This window comes from Syngnathus scovelli, chromosome 10, assembly GCF_024217435.2.
Source record: "Syngnathus scovelli strain Florida chromosome 10, RoL_Ssco_1.2, whole genome shotgun sequence".
Lineage (NCBI taxonomy): Eukaryota > Metazoa > Chordata > Actinopteri > Syngnathiformes > Syngnathidae > Syngnathus > Syngnathus scovelli.
In genome coordinates, this window is record NC_090856.1 from 7988976 (window position 1) to 8016037 (window position 27062).

At 39.9% G+C, this 27062-nt stretch overlaps 3 protein-coding genes across 6 annotated transcripts in view; 1 reads left to right on the forward strand and 2 right to left on the reverse strand.

Annotated features, from left to right (window-relative positions):
- The first annotated feature begins 190 nt into the window (after positions 1–190).
- psmd1 (proteasome 26S subunit, non-ATPase 1) lies at positions 191–19445 on the forward strand. Its single transcript, XM_049721197.2, has 25 exons — positions 191–373; positions 767–810; positions 891–964; positions 1385–1554; positions 1676–1884; positions 1975–2118; positions 2239–2462; positions 2595–2655; positions 2745–2873; positions 3042–3130; positions 3257–3335; positions 3457–3630; positions 3729–3840; positions 3965–4161; positions 4255–4350; positions 4721–4785; positions 12223–12337; positions 13374–13490; positions 14064–14166; positions 16878–17047; positions 17480–17572; positions 17673–17759; positions 18202–18393; positions 19038–19189; positions 19299–19445. The coding sequence occupies exons 1-24, from the start codon at positions 358–360 to the stop codon at positions 19182–19184; spliced, it is 2907 nt and encodes a 968-aa protein (XP_049577154.1). The 5' UTR covers positions 191–357; the 3' UTR covers positions 19185–19189; positions 19299–19445.
- On the reverse strand, positions 5481–9844 carry htr2b (5-hydroxytryptamine (serotonin) receptor 2B, G protein-coupled). Its single transcript, XM_049721209.2, has 4 exons — positions 9565–9844; positions 8714–9262; positions 7470–7670; positions 5481–7004 (listed from the first exon to the last, which is right to left on the reverse strand). Exons 2-4 carry the CDS (start codon positions 8970–8972, stop codon positions 6031–6033), a joined length of 1434 nt encoding a protein of 477 aa, XP_049577166.1. The 5' UTR covers positions 8973–9262; positions 9565–9844; the 3' UTR covers positions 5481–6030.
- Positions 19446–24327: 4882 nt separating the features above from the next.
- Positions 24328–27062, reverse strand: part of acap2b (ArfGAP with coiled-coil, ankyrin repeat and PH domains 2b) — a 28757-nt gene continuing 26022 nt past the window's right edge. For all 4 annotated transcript variants that reach the window (XM_068652252.1, XM_068652253.1, XM_049731988.2 and 1 more), the window contains one exon: positions 24328–25379. In XM_068652252.1, coding sequence (XP_068508353.1) covers positions 25276–25379 — 104 coding nt within the window. In that variant the 3' untranslated portion in view covers positions 24328–25275. The remainder of the gene's footprint in view (positions 25380–27062) is intronic.

Below are 27062 nucleotides of genomic sequence, written 5' to 3' on the forward strand. Positions count from 1 at the left end.
TCCAATTAGTTTCATATTTCATCCATCCTCATTTTGCTTAGTTTCAGCCTCTCATGTTGAAAATATGACATATATTAACGTATTTTATGGGCGTGTATTGTTTTCAAAAGCAGAACAGATTACACACGTTTCTTTTATAGTTTCTTTTCGTCAGGCTATAACGAGGGCAGCTAAAGTGCAGGTCTATCGTTGGGGACCTTCGGCTTTGTCAAAAAGAAGTCAGCCAAAAGCCGCAGCTACATAGGGTAGCACTGTTTTGCATCTCCTGATAGCTTATAGGTAATTTGTTAAAGAATCTACACGTATATACATTGTTGAACACTTAACCCGGAACGGAGAGGCGACGACAGGCTAACCATGATAACATCTGCTGGTAAGTTGTGATGACGGAAATGATTTTTACTAGCCTCAAGTTTAGCTAGCTGCCATTGATATTAGCTGAGTCACACAGATCTGTCAGTTAGCATGTAGCCTAAAAGACCCCCGAAAATCTTAGATTATTTGTCAATAGTTTGCACACGTATATTGCAATGAAGCAAGAATATTTACATCACGTTAAATTGAACGCAACGTGTTGAAAATATAGTATGGAGGAATTTCTCTTTATCCCTACTAATGCGGACTCTGTTAGCTTTCAATCATAGTGTCAAGTAACACAAATGCTCTCAAAATCAAGCAACAGAGGAGTAATGAAACATACGTTTTAACATATTGTTTGTCTTTATATAAAGTCTGAAATTAAACATGTACTGAATTTCCCCCTCAGCTGGAATAATTTCCCTCCTTGATGAGGAGGAACCACAGCTTAAGGTAGGACACTTCACAAGGCACACTGTTGAGTTTCAAATAAACAGTCCTGTTTAAGACATTTGTTTGAATTATATTTGTAGGTGTTTGCACTGCAGAAGCTTGACTACCTTGTCAATGACTTCTGGGCTGAAATTTCAGGATCTGTTGACAAAATGTAAGTGGCACACCTTTGGTATTTATTCAAGCAATGCGCCAATAACATACAAGGTGTCCTCAGTTTATGAAGTTCTGTTCCAACTGTTGTGCTGTACCTTGAGTTTAGATGCTAAAGCATGCCGTTGAAGTAGTTAAACTGTTATGGTATGCAGTACAGTACTAAAGTCATAATTACAGTATTTGTATAAAAATAACTTATTGGCTATAATTATCATACAATAAACAAAAAACAGCAATTATGCTGTTAACAGAGTGAACATTCTGATTTAGCGTGTGGTTTGTGACCTCAAAATGTATTTTAGGACCAGCAAGAAGAACAAAAACTTCCTCAATATTGTGCATGACTTCGAGTACAAATCAGTATGCATTTGCAATCATGTGTTGTTGTTTTTTTCTCTTCTGTGTTCTACATATGCAGTGAGGTCTTATATGAAGATGAGACATTCCACAACAGAGAATTTGCTGCTCTGGTGGCCTCGAAGGTCTTTTATCATCTTGGAGCATTTGAAGAATCTCTGAACTACGCGCTTGGTGCTGGGGATCTCTTCAATGTCACTGATGACACTGAATATGTGGAAACCATCATTGGTGAGTGGTGAAAGATTATCACAACAGTGTTTCTTATTAAGGTTTGAAGGGATGGTGTTTGGCTCTTTCTAGTGGTGGAACAATGGTGACACCTGTCATGATTTTTGTTTTCTCCTGCTAGCCAAATGCATCGATCATTACACCAAATTGCGTGTGGAAAACGCTGAACTGCCAGAGGATGAAGAGAGGAAAAGTATCGACCCTCGCCTTGAGGGCATTGTCAACAAGATGTTCCTGCGATGCCTAAATGACCATAAGTACAAGCAGGCCATCGGAATTGCCTTGGAAACTCGGCGCCTTGACATGTTTGAGAAGACCATCTTAGAATCAGTAATGGTTACGCTTACACTTCATCGTTCATTTATGTTAATGGGTAATACGTTAAATATCTGTTTTTTTTCCCTGTTTCCTCTTATGCAGAATGATGTCAGTGGGCTTCTTGCTTACAGTCTGAAGGTGTGCATGTCCCTTATGCAAAACAAGAAGTTCCGTAATGAGGTACTGCGAGTTCTGGTTAAGCTCTATATGAACCTGGAGAAGCCTGATTTTATCAACGTCTGTCAGGTAATTACAGACGTTCTCTTCAAAACTCCTTTTTAGTGAATCTAAAATTCACTCAGGTCTACAATGTTCTGCCACACCTGAGTCAGCTCCAAATACTTTTTCCTCCTACTACTACTATAGTGCCTGATATTCCTGGATGATCCTCAAGCTGTCAGCGACATCTTGGAAAAGTTGGTGAAGGAAGATAATCTGCTGATGGCCTATCAGATCTGCTTTGACTTGTACGAGAGTGCCAGCCAGCAGTTTCTCTCCTCTGTCATCCAAAACCTTCGAACAGTTGGAACACCAATCCCAGCAGTTCCTGGTTCCACTAATACAGGCACTGTGTCCACTACAGAAGACAGGTGAACATGACGTTAAATGACACAGAGTTTGAATAAATATGAATGACTCTCCTATCGTTTGCATTATAATAAAAATAAACTTAAAGCATCTTGTTTAGTTACCTGTGCAAGTGAACAACTTTCTTTTCCCAGCGAGGCAATGGAGACAGATGACAAAGCTGGCAGCTCCCCTGCAGGAAAGTCAGCAGAAACGGTAAAGGATCCTGCCACATCTGTTGTCGGTCTCTGAAAAACCCCAAATTGGCCATGAACTCATCATTTCGCTCGTTATTACATTCATAGAAGGACGAGCCCAAAGACCAGAACGCCAAGATGATCAAAATCCTCAGCGGGGAGATGGCCATCGAGTTGCACTTGCAGTTCCTAATTCGAAACAACAACACTGATCTTATGATCCTCAAAAACACTAAGGTAAGAGCGGAGTCCAGCGCACCTGAAAAAAAAATCTGGCATTTTGTGTAAAAAGAAAAAAAAGGTGACCTAGAAATGCCTGTGCTTGTGTGGCCTTGGTCATATTTTAGAAATAAATAGTTGATATGCAGTGTCCTTTTTGAATGCAAGTCTCCCATCTCATTTCAGGATGCGGTCCGAAATTCAGTGTGCCACACGGCCACGGTCATAGCCAACTCTTTCATGCACACTGGGACCACAAGTGACCAGTTCCTCAGGTATTTTATTCAAAATGTTATCTTGAGAAATATATCCACAAATAGTGATGTTTCTATCTAACCCCCCACCCCTCCTCCTTTTTTTTTTAATTTATTTTTTATTTTATTTTTTTAAATAAAATACAGAGAAAACCTTGAATGGCTTGCCAGAGCCACCAACTGGGCAAAATTCACAGCAACAGCAAGCCTCGGTGTCATTCACAAGGTCGGTCAAAATAAGAGTAATCAATCAAGAACAAAGAAAACCCTATTTAACATTTGTAAATAAACGTAATTAAAGTCTCTAGTGCTGCTTGTTGTTTAAATTATTGCCATTTCTTCCTTAGGGTCATGAAAAAGAGGCCCTTCAGTTAATGGCCACGTACTTGCCAAAGGACACTTCCCCTGGCTCTGCCTACCAGGAGGGAGGAGGTCTCTACGCTTTGGGCCTCATCCATGCCAATCACGGCGGAGACATCATCGATTACCTGCTCAGTCAGCTCAAAAATGCCAGCAATGATGTAAGTTTGGCCTGTAAATGCTTGAACATACAAATAGTGACAAGTTATTGAGCTCCCTACCTGATGATGTGCTTCATCTTTTTCTTTTGTTTGAACAGATTGTTCGTCACGGCGGTGCTCTTGGTCTCGGTCTGGCTGCCTTGGGAACAGCGAGACAGGATGTGTATGACCTCCTCAAGTCCAATCTGTATCAGGATGATGCTGTCACTGGTATGTGAAACTCAAAAAATTTCATGTTCTTAAAAACAATTGTGATAGGCATCTGCCCAATATTTAGTTCTATCCTAAAATACTGCACAACATCAAGAGTTACTAATCACGTGTGTCCTGCCAGGTGAGGCTGCGGGCCTAGCCTTGGGTCTTGTCATGCTGGGCTCCAAGTCCGCTCAGGCCATTGAGGACATGGTGGGCTACGCACAGGAGACCCAACACGAGAAAATCTTGCGTGGTCTGGCGGTGGGAATCGCTTTGGTCATGTACGGACGCATGGAGGAGGCTGATACCCTCATTGAGAGTCTTTGCAGAGACAAGGTACATTTTACAAAGAGTTTGATGTGCATAAAATTGTAGCTGCACATTCAGACACCTGTTCTCAAAGCACCGCTTTCTCTTTCTGATTTTTAGGACCCCATTCTGCGGAGGTCTGGTATGTACACCGTAGGCATGGCCTACTGCGGCTCTGGGAACAACAAGGCCATCCGACGCCTGCTACATGTCGCTGTAAGTGTTTATTGCTTGGTCCACTTCACAGTGCATTACATCACAGTTGTGATGCAAATTTCAGAGATATAGAAGTATCTGATACTATAATGTAGATGTTTGATTATGAATTTATTGATACTTTTTAACATTTTATTGTACATATCAACAGTTGCAGGATTACTTGCAACTTTCAGGTTCTCCCATCAGAGGTGATGCGCAGATATTCAGAGCAGTTTTAAAAATCTGCCCTCTAGATGGCACCATCAGAACGTTAGGAGGAGGCCTCCCATATTGAAACTTGAAGAAAGTGTCTGGATGAAGATTATTTGCAGAGTTTGAAACGGGGAGATATTTGCATAAGTGAAATGACTGCTTTCTTTATCTTAAGGTGAGTGACGTAAACGATGATGTCAGGAGGGCAGCTGTCGAGTCCATTGGTTTCATCTTGTTCAGGTAAGGACCAGATGGATTAAATTAAAATGGTAATGCCTTTATAATTCTGTCGCACTTACCAGTGGTTCCATTGCTTGCATTTCATGGATTATAACCTTTATTTATCCCACATTTATCTCATTGGTTTATATTGGGATTCTTTTGCTATGATGTTAATGTAGTGGTTGTAAAAGGTCCCTCCTCTGTAGATAATTGTCTGTAGTCTGCATTTTTAAAGTCTATATGCTCTTATTAAAGTCTATGATATTGTTTAGATAGTATAACTGACCCAAAAATATAATAATAAAATGTTTTTCACCCTCCCCCAATTTTCCAAAAATATCGCTAACCATTTTTCCATGAAAAATATGGGAGAAACATTACTCCCAAAAATATTCGGTGAAAATAAATATTTCACTCCTTTGGGAGGGAGAGCTATCTTTTTATTTCTTTATTTTTTTGGGTTGAGGAAATTTTACGTCAGAGTTGGTTGTTTTGGGCAAGTCCCGTAAACATGGCCTGTCGCTAGCCATTTTTAAAATTCGGAAAAGACCAGGCCGTATTTCCAGCAATGCAGAAGTCGATGCGCATTGAGCCCCCTTTCCTAGAAGTCGTTTCACGCTTTGGTATGTGAAGAGTCTATTTAACAGTCCATATAAAGTGTAAACATCAGCAGTCAAAGAAAATGAATGTTTCTTAAAGAAGACACGATCCAGTTGAGCAATACATTTTATTCCGCATGTCCGTCCGTGTTCTTAGTAATATAGTCCTTTCATATTTTGAGCTATTTTCTACAAAAACATTTGATCATATCAGTATGATATTGGCAGTACAAAATGCATCATCTCTAGAGATGTAGCTACATTTGATCTGAGATGGTTGTACTGTACAATGCATTGCCCAAATTAAGTGCATTTCTTTCCTGTACAGTTGACAGGGCGCAATATATTACATCACATTCACTTTTTAAACCCATTCAAATAATTTCATGCATTATCTGATTATCTAATTTGTTTGTTTTAAACACTTTCGAATGTCATTTGGTCTCTCGTAATAGTGAATGATCTGTTTATTAGCATAAGATATACTAGATGGTTAGAAGTTTTCTTTTCTGAAAGGTAACAGTCTCTTATGTTTCGCTATATCACAAGTGGTGTAAACAAATTTTGACGATATAAGATGGCAAAATTCCTCATTTTGCAGTCTTGTAATGGAAGGTTTTCAGCACAATCCAAGCCGCTTCTTGCTGCTTTATTTTGATTGGATTCATAGGCGGCTCATATGTTCTTCCTGATTGCTCATATGTTCTTCCTGATTGGCATCATAATATTCAGCAAAATGAATTGTGTTTAACACAACACCGCTAGATGATTGGGCAGGTGGCTGGCATCTTAGCGAACTTTGGTGGTTCACTGTCCCAATGCCGTTCCTCATGCCTTTCTTCATAAATAGTTTGGAGTTTTCAGCCATGGAAGATCTGAATGAAATCCTCGTAAGAGTCCGAGAAACATTTGAGACTTTGGGATTTCTGTCCAGCTGCTGCCCCGTGTAGGTCTTATAATTACAGGTCATGTAGCGTGCAAATGCTTCCCTAAACGTCTTGTTGAAGAGCGTGTAAACCAGTGGGTTGATGCCCGATGAGACGTAGCCCACCCACACAAAGATCTCCATCAGCCGGGAGATGATGTTCACATCACAGCTGGTGCATAGCACCGAGGTGACATTGGTGATGAAGAAGGGACACCACATGACCACAAACAGGAGGAAAACTATGCCCAGCACCTTTGAGGCACGCTGTTCGTTGCTCAGAGTCTGCATTGATTTCTTCCCCATGGTGGACATTCTGCGGAATGGGATTTCACCAACATTAGGAGGCCTTGCTGTGCCTACATTAGGGGTTTCTTCCATCTTGGAAATCCTGTCCAGCACATGAAACCGGTCGACTTGATTCGCAGTCCTAGGATGCTCCCTTTGGAATACTGTGAATACTGCCGGGTGGCTAAAGCGCTGAATCACTTTAGACCTGAGTAAATCAACCTTTTTGCGCAGTACGTGGACAGTCAGAAGGTAGATGACCATCATTATGATCAGTGGAACAAAGAATGCTGCCATGGAGCCAAACATGATGAATTCCCGGAAGGTGTCCGTTTTAAGCTGGCATGTGTGGTTACTGTTGAAGGTGATGTTGTTACCGGGTTGGTAGTTGTGGAGTCCCTTGATTGGAATCGGGATTGCTATACCTGGTGAAGAATAACAAAAATACATGTGAGTTTTGGTGTGCGGGGCACTTGGCAGTTTAGTTCAGTGTTTCAGGTAAAGAGAAAAAAAATACTATTTTGTATATAAAATTGTAATATGTGAAATTACTCTTTTCTCCAGAAAGTGGACGCACCACACCAGTGCTACAGCATTAGACTGGCATCGTTGGTAACATCTTAAATGTTTGATTTGATCGAATATATTTTGGCTTTGCTGTTCCGGTACACCTAACCCCACACCGTGTCCCTCCTAATGTTGCAGAAAATGTAACTGTTTACATTTCATCTGCTTTTATTCCATCTGGATTGTGTTTATGAGCCTATAAACCAGGTCTGCCAGGGATCTTTTGTCAAGAAATGTATTTCAAAACCTTGCCAGTGTTTGAAATCTGCCATTTGTACAGATGTGCAAAATGTATCAAAGAAGATGTGAAGTGATATGCTTACAAATGGATATAAGCCACACCAGTGCTATCTTGACCATGGCCTTGGATCTGGATTTGTACTGGCTGTGCTGAATGGGTTTCTTGATGGCACAGTAGCGATCCAGTGAGATGGCACACAGATGCATGATGGATGCAGTCGAAAACAGCACATCCAGGAAGAGCCAAATAGGACAGATGAAGTCCGGAAGGGGCCAATCAGAATCTAAAAAAATAAAAGACAATAGCATTCACAGCTGACTGTTATTTTCCCCGTACATTAGTTCTGGCATGTTTTGGGTTTCGTGCGGTGGTCTGGTCAGGCCAGGCCAGGCCACCAATGGATTAGAAGTGGCACTCGAGAAGAACATCTGTGTTTGTTAATGTATGTGAGGTGTGACTGTGCTGGAAAGTTAAGTGGTCAAAGGCTGTTGATGGCACTAAAAGCTCTTCATCCAGATGTCCCGGAGAGTTGCAGTAATGTTTATTTTCTCTTCCAGGCATTCATTTGGCACTTAAAGTTTTCTATTCCAGTCGTTTTTTTACTTTTAAGAGGGTCTTTTTGGATTATTTTTAATGGTGCTTTTGGCCTTGGTTTCTGGTATGAACCTTAATATTTGCAGATACTCTGACATTCTACCATATGAGTAAAGACTAATAACCACATGTAATGAATTTTTAAGTCAGACACAAAACAAATCCAAATATCTGTTCAGTTATTTGTTCATACAGTTTATATTTTTTATTTTGACATTCCTAGTGGAGGAAGTGACATTGACAAAATTATACTATCTGAGTGAATAGATTTTTCGAACGTTGGGCTATTTGTATTATATATGAATATATTTGATCTTTTCTCCCTACAACTAACTACTCTAACTAATAAATTTGGCATTCCATGCAAAAATGTAACATCGCTGCCAATATTTTATATATTTAGCAAAATTTTATAATTCTCTCAATGTTAATACATTTGACTTTCATCTGAAGACCGAAACTCATATTTCCAGTTGGGCCGTGTTTGTTTGATGACTAAAGCAGGAAGGGTGAGTTGCAAGCAAAGCCATTGTTTTATTTGTGTTAAAAGATAAAACTATCCACACTTATGCAGCTAAATGTTTGCATGGCACGTTTACGCGCACAATTAAAATGTACGCCATTAATTTCCTGTTTTTTGCCCTCTTGTCTAGTGCTGTTTAGGATTTCCTGTTTCGCCCGCATTTGTTTATAACCATATTTATTAGCTATGAGTCCACATGTTTAACTTACTGTAGAGGACAGTGACCAGGGCGATTGGCATCACCAAAAGTCCCACAAGTAAATCAGCCACAGCAAGTGACATCAGGAAGTAGTTGGTGGCATTCTGCAGTTTCCTCTCAAGTGACACTGCAAGGATGACCAAGATGTTCCCACCAATGGTGGGAATGATAACCAGAATAATGAGCAGGGCAGCCCACTTTAACTGAACCCCAAAGCTTTCGAATAGCGAGCTGTCAGCCTCCAGTGGAGCCACGTCTGACAGGGACATAGTGCTGCGAAGATTCCAGCGGGCCTCGTTGTGGTCTGGGCTCTGATCTCTGTGGTTTTGCAGGCTCGGTCAGCATTGTCACTGGTAGCCACTGAGAGGGGGAGGAAAGCAGGCCAAAAAGCTCAGGGGCCGTGCACCGGATGCCCCATACCCTCAGGAAATATACTATTAAAAAAGAGAACGAATTGTGGAAAAAAAAATCTGCTGTATTGTTAAGCCATAGACATGAAGTATTTCCACAGAGATACACCAGCTGCAGTCCTCATGTTCCTTTTCCATTGGCAGATTACCTGGAAGGGCAAACAGAACAGCAATATCATTTTTTCCCCTCAGTAATACCAAAACAATTGTAAAAATAGCTTTATTCTTTAAAACAAATTTCTAAATGTTAAAGGAATGTCTCTCAGAATGTCTGAGTCAGTAAGCTGGTAAAATGTAAAAACATTTGTAGAATTTATGTGAATCTTTGAATTGATTTAACACAAGTTAATCAAAGTTCACAATCAAGTTGCAACTTATTTCGCGCTACATTCAAAATAAAATCGTTTAACACACTGCAATTGAACTGTATAACTTTGCAAACGTTTCTTACCTCTCCTGAGCGAGTTGCTCATAGATGTTTCAGCTCTTGAGGTTGCCCTTCCAAAAAGACCTGGAGCACAGCAACATTATATTTGTAGCCCTCCCATGTGCGAACATGAGACAATTCTCTCCATGTCCATGATGCGCGATTGGTTTTCCGTCCAAAATGTCTGGCTATGCATGACCTCCCACGATCACAGCTTTAGAACTTTCAGATGTTGTGGCTTCTTCTGCCTTCCTCTTTCCTTCTCGCTCTCCAGCCTTGAAAGAGCTTGTAATCGCTCCTCCTCTCTCCCCTCTCCTCTCGGTCTTGGTGAGTCACACTATGTGAATAACATATGAATGTCTTTATGGTGGCCAAGTGCCAGTGGGTCATTTTTCTCAACCCTGTCGCCCCAATGTTTAGGTTTGTCATTTTCTTTTCTGCCCTTCATTAGAAGTTACACAAGCACGGGCAGTGTATGGGATGAAGTGGTCAAGCATTTCTACATTTTCACTTCTATTTGTACACCTTTTTAAAATTCAATTTTCACTGTTGAGTTCTTTTGAATGAAGCCAACAAAGTCTTTGCCGTCTCAGTCAATGTTAAAAGCAGATGCGAGGTATTGAAATACCGTATTTTCCGGACTATAAGTCGCTCCGGAGTATAAGTCGCACCAGCCATAAAATGCCCCAAAAAGTGAAAAAAACATATATAAGTCGCTCCGGAGTATAAGTCGCATTTTGGGGGGCAATTTATTCGACAAAATCCCACACCAAAAACAGTCATGAACGAGCAACAACAGGCTAAACAATAGCAACAACAGGCTAAACGATAGGTATGCTAACGTGACAAATACAAACAAAGAGCTGAGAACGGGCCTGACGTAACATATAGAGTGATTAAGTACAACTATTACATGAATAACATGTTTATAAAACCATCGGTGTCGCTCCAATTCATTAAATAGCAATAACAGGCTAAACGATAGGTATGCTAACGTGACAAACACAAACAAAGAGCTGAGAACGGGCCAAATAATAATAAATAATAATAATAAATATAAGAGGAGCAAAAATAGAGCAAGTGTACATACAGCAGACAGTGGACTTGGATATGGTGCTTTAAAGTGTTAATTGCTTTATTTGATGTTTTCTCTATTTTTTATGTTTTGAATATGTTCAAGATAAAGATATAAAAGCATGTGAAGTGATCAACTATACTAAAAATAACATGGGAAGTGGTCAACTATACTTGTAAGTAAGTGATGTCTTAATGCTCAAGTAAAAATTTGTGAAATAAAACATATATAAGTCGCTCCTGAGTATAAGTCGCCCCCCCACCCAAACTATGAAAAAAAGCGCGACTTATAGTCCGGAAATTACGGTATGTAAAAGACTTCACAGATGGTGAATGAGTATTTTCCACAAAGGGAAATGTTAACAGTAAATTTGTCTTTCCCTATATGTCCTTAAAGAGTAGTGTCCGCTCTCCCCATTTTAGCCAAAATATTTCTCTTATACATGCAGAGCTTGCCTATAAAAGTCATACTATATCATGTCTTGTTTATTTCAACACTGTCCAGGTGTTTTCGGTTTGTATTTGAATGATAATGTGTCACAGTCAGGAAGCATGTTAAAAGATCTTATCTCTGAAGTATTGCCACAAATACAGCGATAATCTGTTTTCGTGCCACTTTCATTTACCGCGTGACGTTCCTTTCAAAGGCCTGGGATATGTAGACCGAAGGGGCGATGAAATCACAGCTGTATCAACTGCTGCCACTCCTCTTGATGCATATGAGGCATGCACACTATGATTTAGTACCTAATTAAACAGTCCAATGATACATTCAGAGCACATCACAGGCACTATTGGAGGACGTCATCTGACTACCAGAATAGAAAACTTTATCTCTATAAATTAAATTAAATCAAAAGGCCATCTAGAGCTGTCATTGAGTGCCATGTAAACAAGTTTGATAATTGTGTGTGTTCACACTTATCTTTTGAGTCCAGAACCAGTTTCGAGGATGTGACGAAAACATGTCTTCAATTATAGTAATGCAGGATTTGACATACAGCAACCCAATGACAAGTAAATATAAACTCGGAATTGCCTTTGGGATCAACAAAACAGCTACAGCAAATTTCATCATCAATTAATTTTGACACCTCTAACCGTATCATTTTTAATTTTCTCTTGTTGCTTTCAACAACATGTGGTCTAGCAGTCCCATTAAATCCATTATTCTGAAACAATGAAAATTATCCATTGTAGACCTACCATTTTAGTTCTTATAGAGAAGTGTAACAGGACTTGCAAAGCACCATCACATTGTGTTTTTCTTAACACCAAACACAGTATTCCTTCTTTTTTTCTTGTCACGGTTGTGTACAGAATCAAATTCCTTCTTTTTGAAAGATGGCCTGAACAGACCCTGTTCCCTAACACAGCTACAGTAGATCTGGCTCTGCTGGTTTCATTTGTTCAGTTCTTGAAACGCATTCTTTGGAACAAATCATCTTGACAGACTTTCCATACTACAAAGCTTTACACATACATTTTGATAAAAGTCAACATCAAAACAACCTTGCGATTCCAATGCCACTATATTGTTCATGATTCTGTTCGACTCTTTGAATCAGCCTTTATTAAAAAAAAAAAAAAAAAAACTTGTCTTTTCAGAACTCCTGAGCAGTGTCCCAGTGTTGTGTCCCTTTTGTCAGAGAGCTACAACCCCCACGTTCGCTGTGGTGCTGCCATGGCTTTGGGCATCTGCTGTGCTGGAACGGGCAACAAGGTGAGCTACCTTGTTGAATGGAAAGCAAGTACATTTTGCAAATGAACGACTACAGGATACTGAACAAATGAGGAATGAGCCCACTCTCAATGTTGAATGAGTTGACCATCAAAGAAAATCACAAATCCTCAAGGCTATGTCTCACCATGTCCAGGTACAACGAGTCTTTGGTTTACAATGTCCTGATTAGAATACACCAAAGTAAATGATTCTTTTAGTACTAGTCTTGCTGTCAGCTTTTAAAAGCACCAGCTCGAAAAGAACTGGGTGAGTGTGTGTATACACCGCTGCCCCAGCTTATTAGGCCCTTTATTGGGAGAGTGATGGTGTTGTGGCCAGAGAAGTAGGTCACCTATTTAAAGGAATCAATTACTTGGTTGTCATTTAAACACCTTGTTCTTGGGAAAATTGTTGCTGCAATATTGTAGCTTTCGTGCATAAAAAGGGAGGGTTGTTGATCAGGGGAAGGTTATACATTTTGGCACGAGTTTTTAATACTATTTTATAACAAAAATAATGATTCCATATCAATTTACATTTTGCAGACACCCTTCCTTCAAGCGAAGCCATGACTACTCACATTATGTGGTCAACTGATGTTGCCGTTCGTTCCTAAGTGGTTGTCACATGACTGTCATGAGGTGACGTGTTGTGAAGCTAGATGGATTGATCAGTCGCCGCCCCCAAACTTCTCCATAAATGTTGCAGTTCTTAATGCTGCAGAGTGAAAACTAGAAAAATCATCTGTCTTAATAGGAGCAAATCGTGGAAGGCGGTCCTTGTTTTTACTGGAATACTGTTGTCCTGGGGAACCAGATATGGATGCCTCTAATCTCATTAATTAGTATGGTCTTGTTTCCTCTGTTAATAATGTTTGTCCTGCACATATGTTCCCCCTGTTGCACCGATGTTTCAGTTACTACAAACGGCAAATATAAAATGTGTCTATTACTAGCCCTTATAATTTGAAGTTGCCGTAGTAAAAACTCTTGATTTGATTGAACACGTCCATTTATCATGTTGGTTGTTTGTGCAGGAGGCCATCAATCTGTTGGAGCCCATGACCAATGACCCAGTGAACTACGTAAGACAGGGTGCCCTCATTGCCTCTGCACTCATCATGATCCAGCAAACGGAAGTCACCTGCCCCAAGGTTTGGCTACACTGAAACAATTGTCACAGCCTTAGTGTTTTTGTATGAAAGCATAGAAAAGGGAGAAAATAGGAATCAGTTTTTGGAAGATGGAAGGAAAGAAATGTGTGACAGCGCTACTGGAAAATAACTCATCCTAGCATAACTTCACACACTCGCCCTGAGAGCACCTAATATATTGTCACAGACAGTTAAGAAATGCCAGACACCTTTGCAGACTGGACCGCAAAACATTTTTTTTTTTGGTAAAGCTAAGGTCATACGCAGAATTGTACCAAAGCTGTTTTTTTTCCAAACAGTGAAATGTAATACAGCCATTATTTTTAGCGAGAGTCTTTTTAATCCACACATCGTTTCTAGTTGTAGACGGCAGCTTTATCTCTTGTAAGGTATATCCCCTAAAAAAATGCACTTGCTGGAATCGTTCCTTGCCAGGGTCATGGAAATGCTTATGTAGTCTTCACATGTTTTGCAGGTTTCATCTCAAACCTCTGCAACGAAATGAAACACTGTTAATGTCAGTGTTCAAGCCTATGACTCAGATATTAATGCACTTTCTCCATTTGTCTACAGGTGAATCAATTCAGACAACTTTATGCAAAGGTAATCAATGACAAGCATGATGACGTCATGGCCAAATTCGGTGCCATCCTGGCCCAGGGAATTCTCGATGCAGGTGAGTGTATCATATAATGTCCCTCAAATGAAGCCTTGTTCATTTCAATATATACTAATTCAATTATTTTTTTATTTTTTTTACTTTTACTCATCATCTTTATTTTAAGTTGACAAGAATAAAATTAAAAAAAAACATTTCCAAATAACCCATTTTTGATTGCTTGCTTATCAGCCATTGGATTTAAAAAAAAAAAAAGTCTGATGCTGAACTGTGCCAAAATGCAGCATATCAGCCCCAATAATTGGCACGTATCGTGAATACTGACTCTGTGCCACTTTCTAGCCACAATGTGCAGTTTGGAGGATCAAACTGACAGACGATACCTGTTTCTTCATCCCTCGGTGACTGTAAAGACTGTACTCTCGATGTAAAACAAGCACCCTTAACGTCAGTCAGACGGCGGTTTTGTCCGCGCGTCTCCTAATTTGAGTTCCTTTGCGCAAGCAGAGTAAGCCTCCGCTCCATGCCTGACCACCCGTGCACTGCGACTCTGGAACAGATCACATTAAGGTTCATTAGCGGCCGGCGTTTAGCACGGCTCCGCTCCGCTCTCTGCCATATGGTCCGCCGGTGTCCCGCTGCTAATTGCTTTTGTGTGATTGTCTCTGCCGTTTGTGGACTCAAGCGTACAAAAATGGCTTCACGTGTGTGAGATCCTAGCTGCGCTCTCACACTGGCACAGAACACAGCAATTTTTCATGTATGCACAAGGCCTTCGACGCATTATCCTGCGCCAGCATAAAATTCTTTGTGCCAAAGTAGAAAGTTGCTGGTCGCTTTTAGTTGTTGTTGATGGACGGCAGCCAAGTCATAGATCAAACGCAGCACAGTAAGTACAGTCATCGGCACGCCACGATGAGCTCGCGTGAGGGCGTCCAGACAATCCCTTATGGCTGGGATCATTTTTCACACTAGACATCCTCACCTTTTTTTCCACTTTGCAGAGACTACATGTGCATTTGGGACACTTGGTGTTGTGGCACCTGGAACTGAAACTTTTGGGCAGCAAGCGCTCCCCTCTTTATTCAGTGTGTATTTTGTTGTCTAAATAATCTTGGCACTCGTGAGGTGCCCTGGTTGGTCTTGTATTTAATTTGACAGGCGGAGGTGATTAGCGCTCAGCTTCATTATCACGGAGCCTCATTACCAAGGAAATGTTCCTTGTTCCTTCATACCCCGTACATCTCACTTGCACATCTTTGCACTACCCAACGTCCTTCTCCAATCGAAAGAAACCATTCATTTGCACTTTCACTCTTCGAAGCATTTTGATGGTTTCCCAGAGACTTGTTGATTGAAACTTGAACCTCTAGGGTCCGTTCCGAGATGCCAGTCCATCTCCCACTACTTTGAATGTAGATAATATTTTCCCACAGGAAAGGGTAAAAATAAGTTGACCTATGTTATTAGTTTATTAGAGGTCCCACCGTACTTGGAAGTAACTCCTGTCTGGGGAACTCACCGGTCAAGTGTTCTTAACCTGCTGCTACATTTTGAAGAGACTCTTAAGTGCTGTTGCTGGTCGTGTGACTGATTTGGGGCAGCATTCATTTAGTGGATTGGAAGGGTTTCAACAACGGGTCAAGTCACTCTGCCAGGATGAATATACTTGACACCAGGTCAGAGTTGCTTAGCTTTTATTGTCTTGGCTGCTTTCATTTGAAATGGTAAGACCAACTCCCTTGAACCATCTTTTGTGTTCATCATGATTGGACATGACAAATTCATCCTGGTTCCCTCCTATCCGTCCTTCCTGTCACTGTCTTTGCTTCTGACCTTTATCAAATCCACCCTATTGTTTCCCGAAGGGCGTTTGCGCTGAAACGTTTTCACGCTGACGAGATAGAAGTCACCATTAAAGGCCCAGTTGAGGTGTTTCAACATTTTAAAAATGTTCCTTCTCCAACCATCAACACATTTTGCGATGAGCACAGAAATGCTCCTAAAATGAGCTTTTTTTTTTTTTTTTTTTTCCTCTATTTTCTTCTAATAACATATCCAGCATTTTTCTGATCCGGTGATTATTTCTGGACCAGCAAGCAGACGCCAACATAAACATACATGAGGCATGTGCGATTTAATACAGGATGTTACGGACAATTCATTCTTTGGTTTTATGGCTTTCCATTATGTCCGTGTTGTCTTCAAGCTGCAAGGTGATCAATGGGTGCCGACATTAACCTCTCACATCTCGTATGTCATGCCAAGTCTGAAAGGGTTTAGTCCACAGTCACGAATCACCACATGATGTGATGAGAGGACACCATCCAACAGTTTACTTGCAAATGGTTTTGTTGTCACACTTGGTGTGTAAGTGTGCCATCCTTGTGTTAAATACTCATCACCAGCACTCAGATTTTAATTTTGAACATTGTGCCACTGTTACGATGTGGAAGCAATCGTTACCGAAATAGTTCCCTGATGTCTTACTCTGTACAGTTGTGGACAATCTATTATCCATTTGTGATTCTGTCTCATACTAATGCATAATGCAGCTTTGGTTCTCATGACAACCAGGAAAGAATTAACATATGCAACATAGCGAGCAACTGGCCCGTGTTGCCAAATCTAGCAACTTGCTGTGTTGTGATCTGTGACGTTTGGACTATAAAGTTAGCCTGTAGACTGCTAATTAATATTTAACCACACGCCAACAATTTTCTACTTGTCCCCTTTAACTCAGAGTCGCACTTCTGTCTGTGTTATAGGTGGACGAAATGTGAGCATCTCGCTTCAATCCAGGACTGGTCACACACACATGCCGTCAGTAGTGGGCCTGCTCGTCTTCACGCAGTTCTGGTTCTGGTTCCCCCTCTCCCACTTCCTGTCCTTGGCCTTCACACCCACCGCCATCATCGGCCTTAATAAAGATCTCAAGGTACTGACAAATCTCAGAGCACCACTGAATATTGTAAGCGTCTTTAAAATAGCTTCTATGATTTCGTTCCTGGATGTTGACTACATTAAAGAGTAGATTAAACACTAAATGTTAGTTGTAGAGAGCAGCGTGAATTGGGGTCCAACAGTCTTCTTCAGATGTTGAGGTCAATAACGCAAGAAGGCATCGGGCATCACGCTAGTTGTGCTGTACAAGAGATGTTTCTCTGCCGCATGAACCATTGCAGCAGGTCCGCTTTAAGTCCAAATGCATACTTGACCTTAACAGTTAGACAACAATGTCGTCATTAAAGATGTCATCATATTCTGACTAGCATATTGTTTTCCCTGAAAAGGAAAGCTATAATTTTTTTGTGAGTAAATCTCAAAATATAGCTGCAAAATAACAATGCCCCCACTTGATAATGTTCAGATGCCCAAGGTGCAGTATCGCTCCAACTGTAAACCTTCCACCTTCGCCTACCCGCCAGCTCTGGAGGTTCCCAAGGAGAAGGAGAAGGAGAAGGTGAGCAAGAACCACACATACACTCGTCTCGTCTCTCCTCTGACATGTGTCTTCGAATAATATACAGTGTATGTGATGCATATGTTTGTGTGCTTGACAGGTCTCTGCTGCTGTTCTCTCCATAACAGCTAAAGCAAAGAAGAAGGAGAAGGAAAAGAAAGAGAAGGAGGAGGAGAAAATGGAAGTGGTGTGTGCCATTTCTGTTGTTTAAGATATTCTAAATTTCTTGTTTAGTTCTCCGTGCAATGAGATGTTATCTCAGCTCTGGTGCTCAGTGTCAAATGAGACATAGTCTGGTACAATCCTTTTGATTGATGTTTGGCTTTAGGAGAAGGAGGGAGCCATACTGTATGGACCCTTTTCCACAGCCAACTGTACAATGAGATCATCTGTCTGGACTATTATTTTTAATATTTCCATTTTGGCCAAGTAGAACAACAGCCACATGTCAAATGAGAAGAATGGAGGAAAACTGGCAAGCTAAACGAATGAATCAATCACCCTTCCTTTCCTTGCTTTGTTGAAAGACAACAATTATCTTCTCTTGCCTGTTACTGGCCGACAAATAAGCTACTAAGTCAAAGAAAGACAACAAAGCTCAGGCTGTGCTCCTCTGTCTGTCATGACAGGAAGTACAGGAGGGCGAGAAGGAGAAGGAGAAAGAGAAGAAGGATGAGGAGAAAGAGAAAGACAAGGAGAAGGAGAAGAAGAAGGAGGCGGAGCCCAACTTCCAGCTGCTGGAGAACCCAGCCAGGGTGATGCCAGCCCAGCTCAAAGTGCTCAACATGCCTGACACGTGCCGCTACCAGCCCTTCAAACAGGTAACACACTTCTTTTCCGGGTGGACACAATATCGGTCAACGGTCGCTGAAAGAACTTGAATCTGACAAAATATGAAGTTAAAATATAAACAAAAGTTAATCATTGCAAGTTGGACATTGTTTTATATCGTGGTTCAACAGAATTGTTTTTCAAATCAAACTCATAAAATAGGCCTGGGCAAAAATCTTTAAACATTATTACCACTCATATTGTTTCATTTGTCTTCACTTTTCCTCCTGCGGCCATTTCCAAGGAGGTTAGTTTTGTCTACACGTGTTGAGATGCAAAGATGAGGTGCAGCAGCAGGACGTGAGGCCAATAAAAGCGTTTCACTCGATGGTTCCTGCATTAAACACTAGAACGCAGCGCCAGCCAGCAAAGAGGAAATACTCTTGATTGGTCCGCTCTCCTTGTAAGGCTTTGTTTTGTCATTCATAGGAAGTGCACACTTTTATAGACCTGGCTGCTGGACATCTTAGCTGCACTTCAACATTAAACACGCGCATCAGCTTTCATTCATGAGTTCACCATTTTTCTTTCAGTGCAGTGGAACGTCTCTCGGCTCATTCATTTCACCAATGACTCCACCAAGTATATTATTCTGGCCATACACATTCATTTGTTTGTTTGTTTGTTTGTTTAGCTACACACAGGTGGCATCATCATCATGAAGGACACTAGCGAGGAAGAGGAGGAGCTCGTGGAGCCCGTCTCAGCTCATGGCCCCAAAATCGAGGAGGAGGAGCAAGAGCCGGAACCACCCGAGCCCTTTGAGTACATTGACGAGTAGTTCAGGTACAAAATAAATTAGCACCTTGAAAAATGATACTTAGAAAATATAAAAGATGGTTACTTTGGATCTCTGTTGATATGGATGTACGTGTGTTTTTTTTTGTGTCTGTAGGCCTCAGAAGAGATGTCCTTCAGTTCACTCCCACTTTTTTTTCTCATTTTGTTCCTCCTGTGGCTCGCATTGTTCAGGCAAAAGCCATTTTACATGTTCACCTTGTATTTTCCTGTGTCCATACAATAAAAAGGCATATTTACAACAGATTTTTGTTCATATTTTACAGTTGTCTGTCTGGCCGTCTTTTTTCTCCCAGCTGACTGGGTACACCCTGGACAGGTCGCCGGTTAGTTGTAGTAATAGGTGGTGGATGAAATATGAATTTAAGACTTAAATTAAGACAATAATAAATATTAAAAAAATATTTTCAGTGTGCTTTGAGCTTCTTTTAAGATCATTCAATTTCTCTTCATTTGACTGTCTATGAAAAAGTTCATTTTTCCCTTCCAGCACTCTTGCTCTTCCTTTTTAGTCAATCCCACAGGCGACTACATGTCAACAGACCAAAAACTATGCAGGAATTGATTCTATTTTCATCTCTATTTGCTTTCAACACGCCAAGTTTCCAGCTCATGTTTGCTGGATGAATGCGGTCTCATTTTTAATGTGGGGGAACGAACACAAGAGGCAGAAGATGTTTCCTCCGTGACGCAGCACATTGTTCACTTTAGACCAAGTTGGGAAAAGGGCCAACATTTGTCAAGATGTGATTTGTAACTCATCCCACCCATACGTTTCAGGATTATTTTTTTATTTTTTGTTATAGTTTTTATTTCATTTTGATGTTTTTTTTACATCAGGTTTGACAGCTTTTATTAGCTTTATGCTTCATCTTAGTTTGGTTTTTAGTTTTGGTATTAGTTTTAGTTTTTAATGCATGGAGTATTGTCAGCTTGAGATTTTAAAAAAAGGTAGTGTAACAAACGATTCAATTTATTTTTGACGTGACTATAATTCTCAAATACTTGTATGAAATGTATGAAGTATGATATGAGTTGACAAAGATGAAAGTAAAGCATTTTTACTTTGACATCTTAAAGTTGGGTTCCATTAGTTTTATAGACATGTTTTTATTTGATCTCAAAGGGTTGTTGTTTTTTTTCTCCAATTTTAGTCATTGTTAGGTTTTGCGTGTGCACGGGTGCATGGAATTTCTTTGTTGAGTTGCTTCAAGATGAGGAACAGTTGCGTGTGTAAAGTTATGAGGCACACTGTGATGAGTTTAGTGTGGAGGAGCTTCCCATCAACCATGCAACTTCAACCAGGAAGGTATTTTCTTCCCAGAAGTGTGGTAGCAACTGAGGACTGCGACTCAAAAATTCTCTAGGCTTCTGGAAGCGGTGTGCAGTAGGTGGTCCAATCCTGCTAGTGTTGGCTCGTGAGTGAACGATTCGTTCAAAACAACAAATCTTAATGGATGACTGCAACCAGTAGGTGTCGGTAATGCCCATTGAAGTTGGTGCCACCTCGCCGTAAAACAAAACGAAGAAGAAAATGACGTAGCTTCCGGTTCACCAACGAGTCGATGATTGCATTTCCTGTTCATCAAATTAACGGATCTGTGGGTGAACGAGTCAGTGAGTGAGTGATTTGCTTTTCCAGTTCATCGCGAGAACGGATGAGTGAGGGAACGAATCTTGACTTTCCCGTTCGCGAACGAGCCAATGGGTGAACTGGCTTCCTTCCCGTGCATCAACGGATCAGTCAATGAACGTGTTACGTCTCCTGTTGGCCAGAATGTAGATTTACGATTTGCCAAGGAAAGAAAGAACTACACACTGAAACACCATTTCTTTTGTGCTCGTTTTCTCCAAGCTAACGGCTAATTTTATTGCATGAAAGGGTGCGCAGTTATGCATCAGCGGGGAGATTATGCTTCTCGTTGGGTAATCTATATTTTATGATACTTACAGTAGTTTTTAAATAACGTGTATGCATATACACGCCTAAATATTATTATCCAGTATATGTACTGCAATTTCACATTAGATTGCTGGTTTGAAATGTAATTTTATTATTATTTGAATAAACATTGATGTTAAAACTTGTCTGGTGTTTTATTCCTTGTTTTTATTTTTTGTGGCATGAAAACATAATAATCTGACATTTGGTTAACTGCTTTGTATATGTAATATAGGTATATAATAATAATTATATATATATATATATATATATATATATATATATATATATATATATATATATATATATATATATATAATATGTATACGTGTTTAACGTTGTGTATATGTGTTGGTGTCCCCCCAAATAAAGAGCAAGTAGTCAAATACACATTCTTGACACGTCCAAAGTGCATAAAGTTATTAGGAACACCGGAAAATGGTGGTGTACCTAATGGAGTGTCCGAACGACGTCACAGATCCACCAGCCAATCAGGTGGTGGGGTGAGGGCCGGTGTGGCACTTTTCACTTAAACCAGGGGTGCCGACCTACAGTCCTCGAGGGGCCACGTTCCAATATGGTTTCCAAGTTACCCTCGTTAAACACACCTGCGTGAAAAGATTTTGTTCATTTTACGTTCTGCAGGAGCTAAAACTTTTCACGCAGGTGCACTTAACGAGGGAATCTTGAAAAACATATTGGAACGTGGCCCCGAGGACTAGAGCTTGACACCTGTGACCTTTGACCATGATATTTCCCTAATAAAGTTGCCTGTTATTAGGTACACTTGAAAATGGCGGTGTACCTAATGGAGTGTCCGTGTGATTCCCTCGTTAAGTGCACCTGCGTGAAAAGTTTTAGCTCCTGCAGACCGTGAAAATGACCAAAATCTTTTCACACAGGTGTGTTTAACGAGGGTAACTTGGAAAACATTGGAACGCGGCCCCGAGGACTAGAGCTTGACACCTGTGACCTTTGACCATGATATTTCCCTAATAAAGTGGCCTGTTATTAGGTACACTTGAAAATGGCGGTGTACCTAATGGAGTGTCCGTGTGATTCCCTCGTTAAGTGCACCTGCGTGAAAAGTTTTAGCTCCTGCAGAACGTGAAAGGAGCTAAAAGTTTTCACGCAGGTGCACTTAACGAGGGAATCTTGGAAAACATTGGAATGCGGCCCCGAGGACTAGAGTTTGACACCTGTGACCTTTGACCTTAATTTTTCCCTAATTAGGTACACTTGAAAATGGCGGTGTACCTAATGGAGTGTCCGAGTGACGTCACAGATCAAACAGCCAATCAGAAAGTGGGGGTGAGGGCGGGTGTGGCACTTTTCACTTTTAGTTAAGCCCTGACCATGACACTTCCCTAATGAAGTGGCCTGTTATTAGGTACACCTCATGGACACTTTAATAGATAACACGAGGTTTAAAAAAAAAAAAAAAGAATAAATAAATAAGAACGATTTGGTGATTCTTTTGAACGAATCTTTTGAGTGAACTGATTCCAAAGATCCCGTTCACTTAAAAGAAGTGGAATGCACATCGCTAAATCCTGCGGCCAAGTGACTTTCTGTTCTCTCATTCTTCTTTTCCTAGTCATGTCCTTCCACTCATCATCTCACGAACATGACGGATGGCTTCTCTCTGAAGATGGGCCATACTGTTTATTCATCAGCTAATGTAGTTATTGGTTCTAAAGTATTATGTTTTTCCACGATCACATGAGGTTGTTGAAGATACATACATACATACATACATACATACATACATACATACATACATACATACATACATACATACATACATACATACATACATACATACATACATACATACTGCGGCTGCATGTTTTTCATACTATTGTCCACTAGATGGTGCTGAAGAACCAGGTTGCTGCAGCATGGCTCTACTGGCGGAGTAGAATTCACAGCTCCCAGGAAAAGTGGCGTCGGGGGACAATATCCAATGACCAATAAAGACATGAACCCACAACACCTGAAAGCATTTACTTGACCTACTTCCATCCAATGAGTGTGAGTCTTAATTTGTGTGTGTTTAAATGTCCTTTCTATCATCACAAGAGAAGCAGAGCAAAAAAGTTTCCACAGTGTTGTATACAGCTGTATACGGCACATCTGGAGCAGTGGCAAAATGCCTGTTGGAAAAAGGTAGAATGCAAATGGCTGCAGGTTGAAATGATCCAGAAGGATCATAATAATAATAATAATAATTATTATTATTATATAATTATATAATAATAATAATATCATTAAATTATATAATAATAATTATTATTATTATTATATAATTATATAATAATAATAATATCATTATTATTATTATTATGCCACAAATTACAAGAACAGTAAATGTATTTATTCATAGCACAGATTTGATTGATCGTTTTTAAATGCCATCTATTACAAAAATGAAAGGTTTTTTTTTTTTTAGACATGGTAATGGTAACTAGACGTCTAAAAAAGAACATTACATTTGTAAAAAAAAAATTAATCAGATTCTCTTTAAAAACGTTTTAACTTGATCATTACCTTGATGTTGTTCTAGGATGTTGTAAAAATTTACATCACCTTTTGGGATTTTTTTTTTTTTTTTAAATAGGTTTCAGTCACATTGTCATACTTATGTTAGCTGTGTAGATAAATACATCTCTTGACGTTAACATCAACCAAAATTATGAAACTTGCATCTAATAAAAACATTTTTCATTTCATCCAACCATTACAAACATGAAGTGGAAGTTTTGAGGTCAGTCAGCTCTGGACTCCAACATATTTTCATGGAGGGGAACATCTCCTGTGGTGGCCCTTCATTTCACCACAGGCGAGCACACCGCAAACTTCCTGGAAAGCAACCAGAACCAAGCCCATTGTGTGTGTGTGTGTGTGTGTGTGTGCGTGTGTGTGTGTGTGTGTGTGGGCCGACACACATGCCAACCAAGAGCACATGCTTGCATGGATCTCCTATTAAAAATTCTGTTTCTGTCTGAGGTAATTCGTTCCTTCCATTCAACATGCACCATTTGTGCAACAACGTGTGCATTTACAATGTTTTTTCCACTAACTTTTAAATGTCTGTTTTGCTTTAAAGATATGCACCTGACATAATAGCAAGTAATATTTCACTTGGGGACTAAAGTTGTTCTTCACACACAAAGCAACACAATTGACTCATCACTTTGTGTGTATTGAATTTCAGCGATAATAATACTAATAATACAGTGCCACACATGGACAATATAAAAAGGACTACAAGAGTAAATGGTAGAGAGAATATACAAACATTTCATTCAAGTACCAGTCAACAATTTCAATGTTTATGTACAGTATACATATTTGTTTTTTATCCCAACTTATCTTTGCATTTTACATGAAGTGAAAGAACATTGAATACAACATACACAGGAGACTTGCACAAAAGTAATGAAGATGACTTTTGTTTCAATACTATGCTGCCACACATGGAGATTTTTTTTCTATTTTTCTAGTCAGACTTCACATTGCATTGCAAAACCTTCAGTTAAAAGTGTTCAAAGCGAATCAAATGTGTGGACAACTCACCACAGTGATAAAGTACAGAAAATTCTGTTGAAATTCTGATGGAAATTTTGACAATCATAAAATAAATGACATTAACTGACTAAAAACAAAGAGGATGTGCATAAACTGTAATTAAGGTTCTTTACAAGTGTTTAAAATGAACAATCATGTCAAGCTGGACGCTATTTTCATCAGCAAACACTGGCATTCACCACTACACAAAAATATGTCAATAAATTCATTTATAACATGATGACACACACATATAAGACTACATACACACACGTCTTACCTTGAGGTAAATACTGGTGGTCATGTAAGACATAGATTTGTGCAAATTAAAGTAAAAGATTGATAAAAAGGTCCAACTAAGACCTCGGATAAGAAAACAGGTGACGCGAGGGAGCTGAACTGGCTTCAACAACATGCGGTACCCTTTTACTTGCTTGACTTTAAAGTTGTCACCCAACATTGGTCCTTCACTTTAACGCGTAGCCTTTTTTTACAAGCAGGCATCGCCAAGTCCAATTGGATATCAAACATTGAGCTCGGGGGGACAGGGGGGGGATCATATTCAAGGTCTCTGCGGGTCATAGTGCTGATAGCGGTTCAGCTTCTCCGGGTCGTTGGAGGCCATGTGGGTGAAGTCCTGGAAGATGTCCTGGTAGGTTTCATCTCCTGCAACATGCAAAACAAAAACAAATAAATATACAATAAAAATTGAAAAATCACCAAATCCTATTTTTGCATATTTAGGATATTTGTATAAGAGAAAGTAAGGATGGATGGAGTTTCAGGGGTGTCAAATTATTTTTTGTCGCGGGCCGCATCAAAGTCATAGTTCCTTTCGGAGGGCCATTATGACTGTCAACCCAAATAAATGTATGAACGTCTCATATTATATACAGCATAGGCTGCCCAACAAACTATAATCAATAACTAGTTTTGAAATCAGAGACTAGCAAGAACTGTTCAAATTTTTACAAAGATTAATGGTAATAAAAATTGCTAGAAGCATATCTATTTTTTAAAAGTGAAGACAATTTTAGTATTGACACAAAGTCGATGCACAATTTGCATTCGCGGGCCAAATATAATTACACTGTGGGACAAATTTGACACCCCTTAGCAAGATGGTCATCAGTTGGATGAATATACAGTAAAAGCATTTTAATAAATTTGAAGATGAATGAATGAGCATACAAACAATTCAGTATAAAGAATACACATGATCAAATGTGTGAAACTAAATGACACGCAACTTAAAATGAATTTTAAAACAAATGACAGACTGATGACTGATTTACTGTAGGCCTTTGTGGAATCACTGTTTCTGATTAATCTTGTGAAGAACAAACAACCTGGCTAACAAAAAAATGTAAAAATTTCCATGCATGTAAACCTCGATGAAAACGTTTTTTTACGGGTCCCAAACAACCACTCAGTGCACCACTTTCAAGCTTAAATTGGAGAGGATGTCTATTGTGGCAGCACCCAAGAAAAAGTCACAAGGACCAATGCGGGAAATTGAACAGGAAGTAAGACATTTAGCTGAGTAGGAGCCATTTTGAGTGGAAAGTTTTAGCAATGCCATCTAAAGCATGTGGAACATTGTTCCTTACACTGTGAGATCATCTCCTTACTTGGGTCCCTATGTGAACTTTTTGGCAATATCACATCGTAGTAGAAATGACCTGGCATTACATGAGAAATGATCAGCCAGTCAGCAGACGGCAATGGAAACAAAAAGTGTAGAAGAAGCAGAAGGAAAAAGAAGAAACGTCAGCCATACCTGTCAGAGCGCCGGCGTGGCTGGACATACAAAAGAGAAACGAGGCCCAAAAAGATGGACCAGAAGAAGCGAGAAGAGAGCAGAGACTCACGCACACACAAGAAGTTAGCTTATTATTAGCAACTGTATTGTATTTAAAGTGCAGTCTTGTATTGACAACAAATACAGTTGGGGCAAGAAAGAAGCAAACACAAAAAGGCACAAACTCTGGAGTGGGAATTTACACTGATTGAAACAACCAAAAGCTCTTAATTTGCCACTCATAAAAATACATATTTTTTTCCCAAAAGTGACAATTTGTGAAGTTGTAATCATACAGCTTTACTGATTGCAAGCATACTTGAAAAAAAACAAAGTGATGTCCCTCTCATGAGCAACGTCATTCATTATTTGATTGGTTGACTGATGAGGCCCTCATCTACCCAAGAGCGAATGTGAAAATGATGACGATGGCATCAAATCACTTGTTAGTGTTCCTCGCTCCGTGATTACGGACTGCTCTTGAGACGAGCAAGCACCGTAGTCAATAATCATCGCTTTCATTTCTTTTTTTAACAGCTCACACCAAG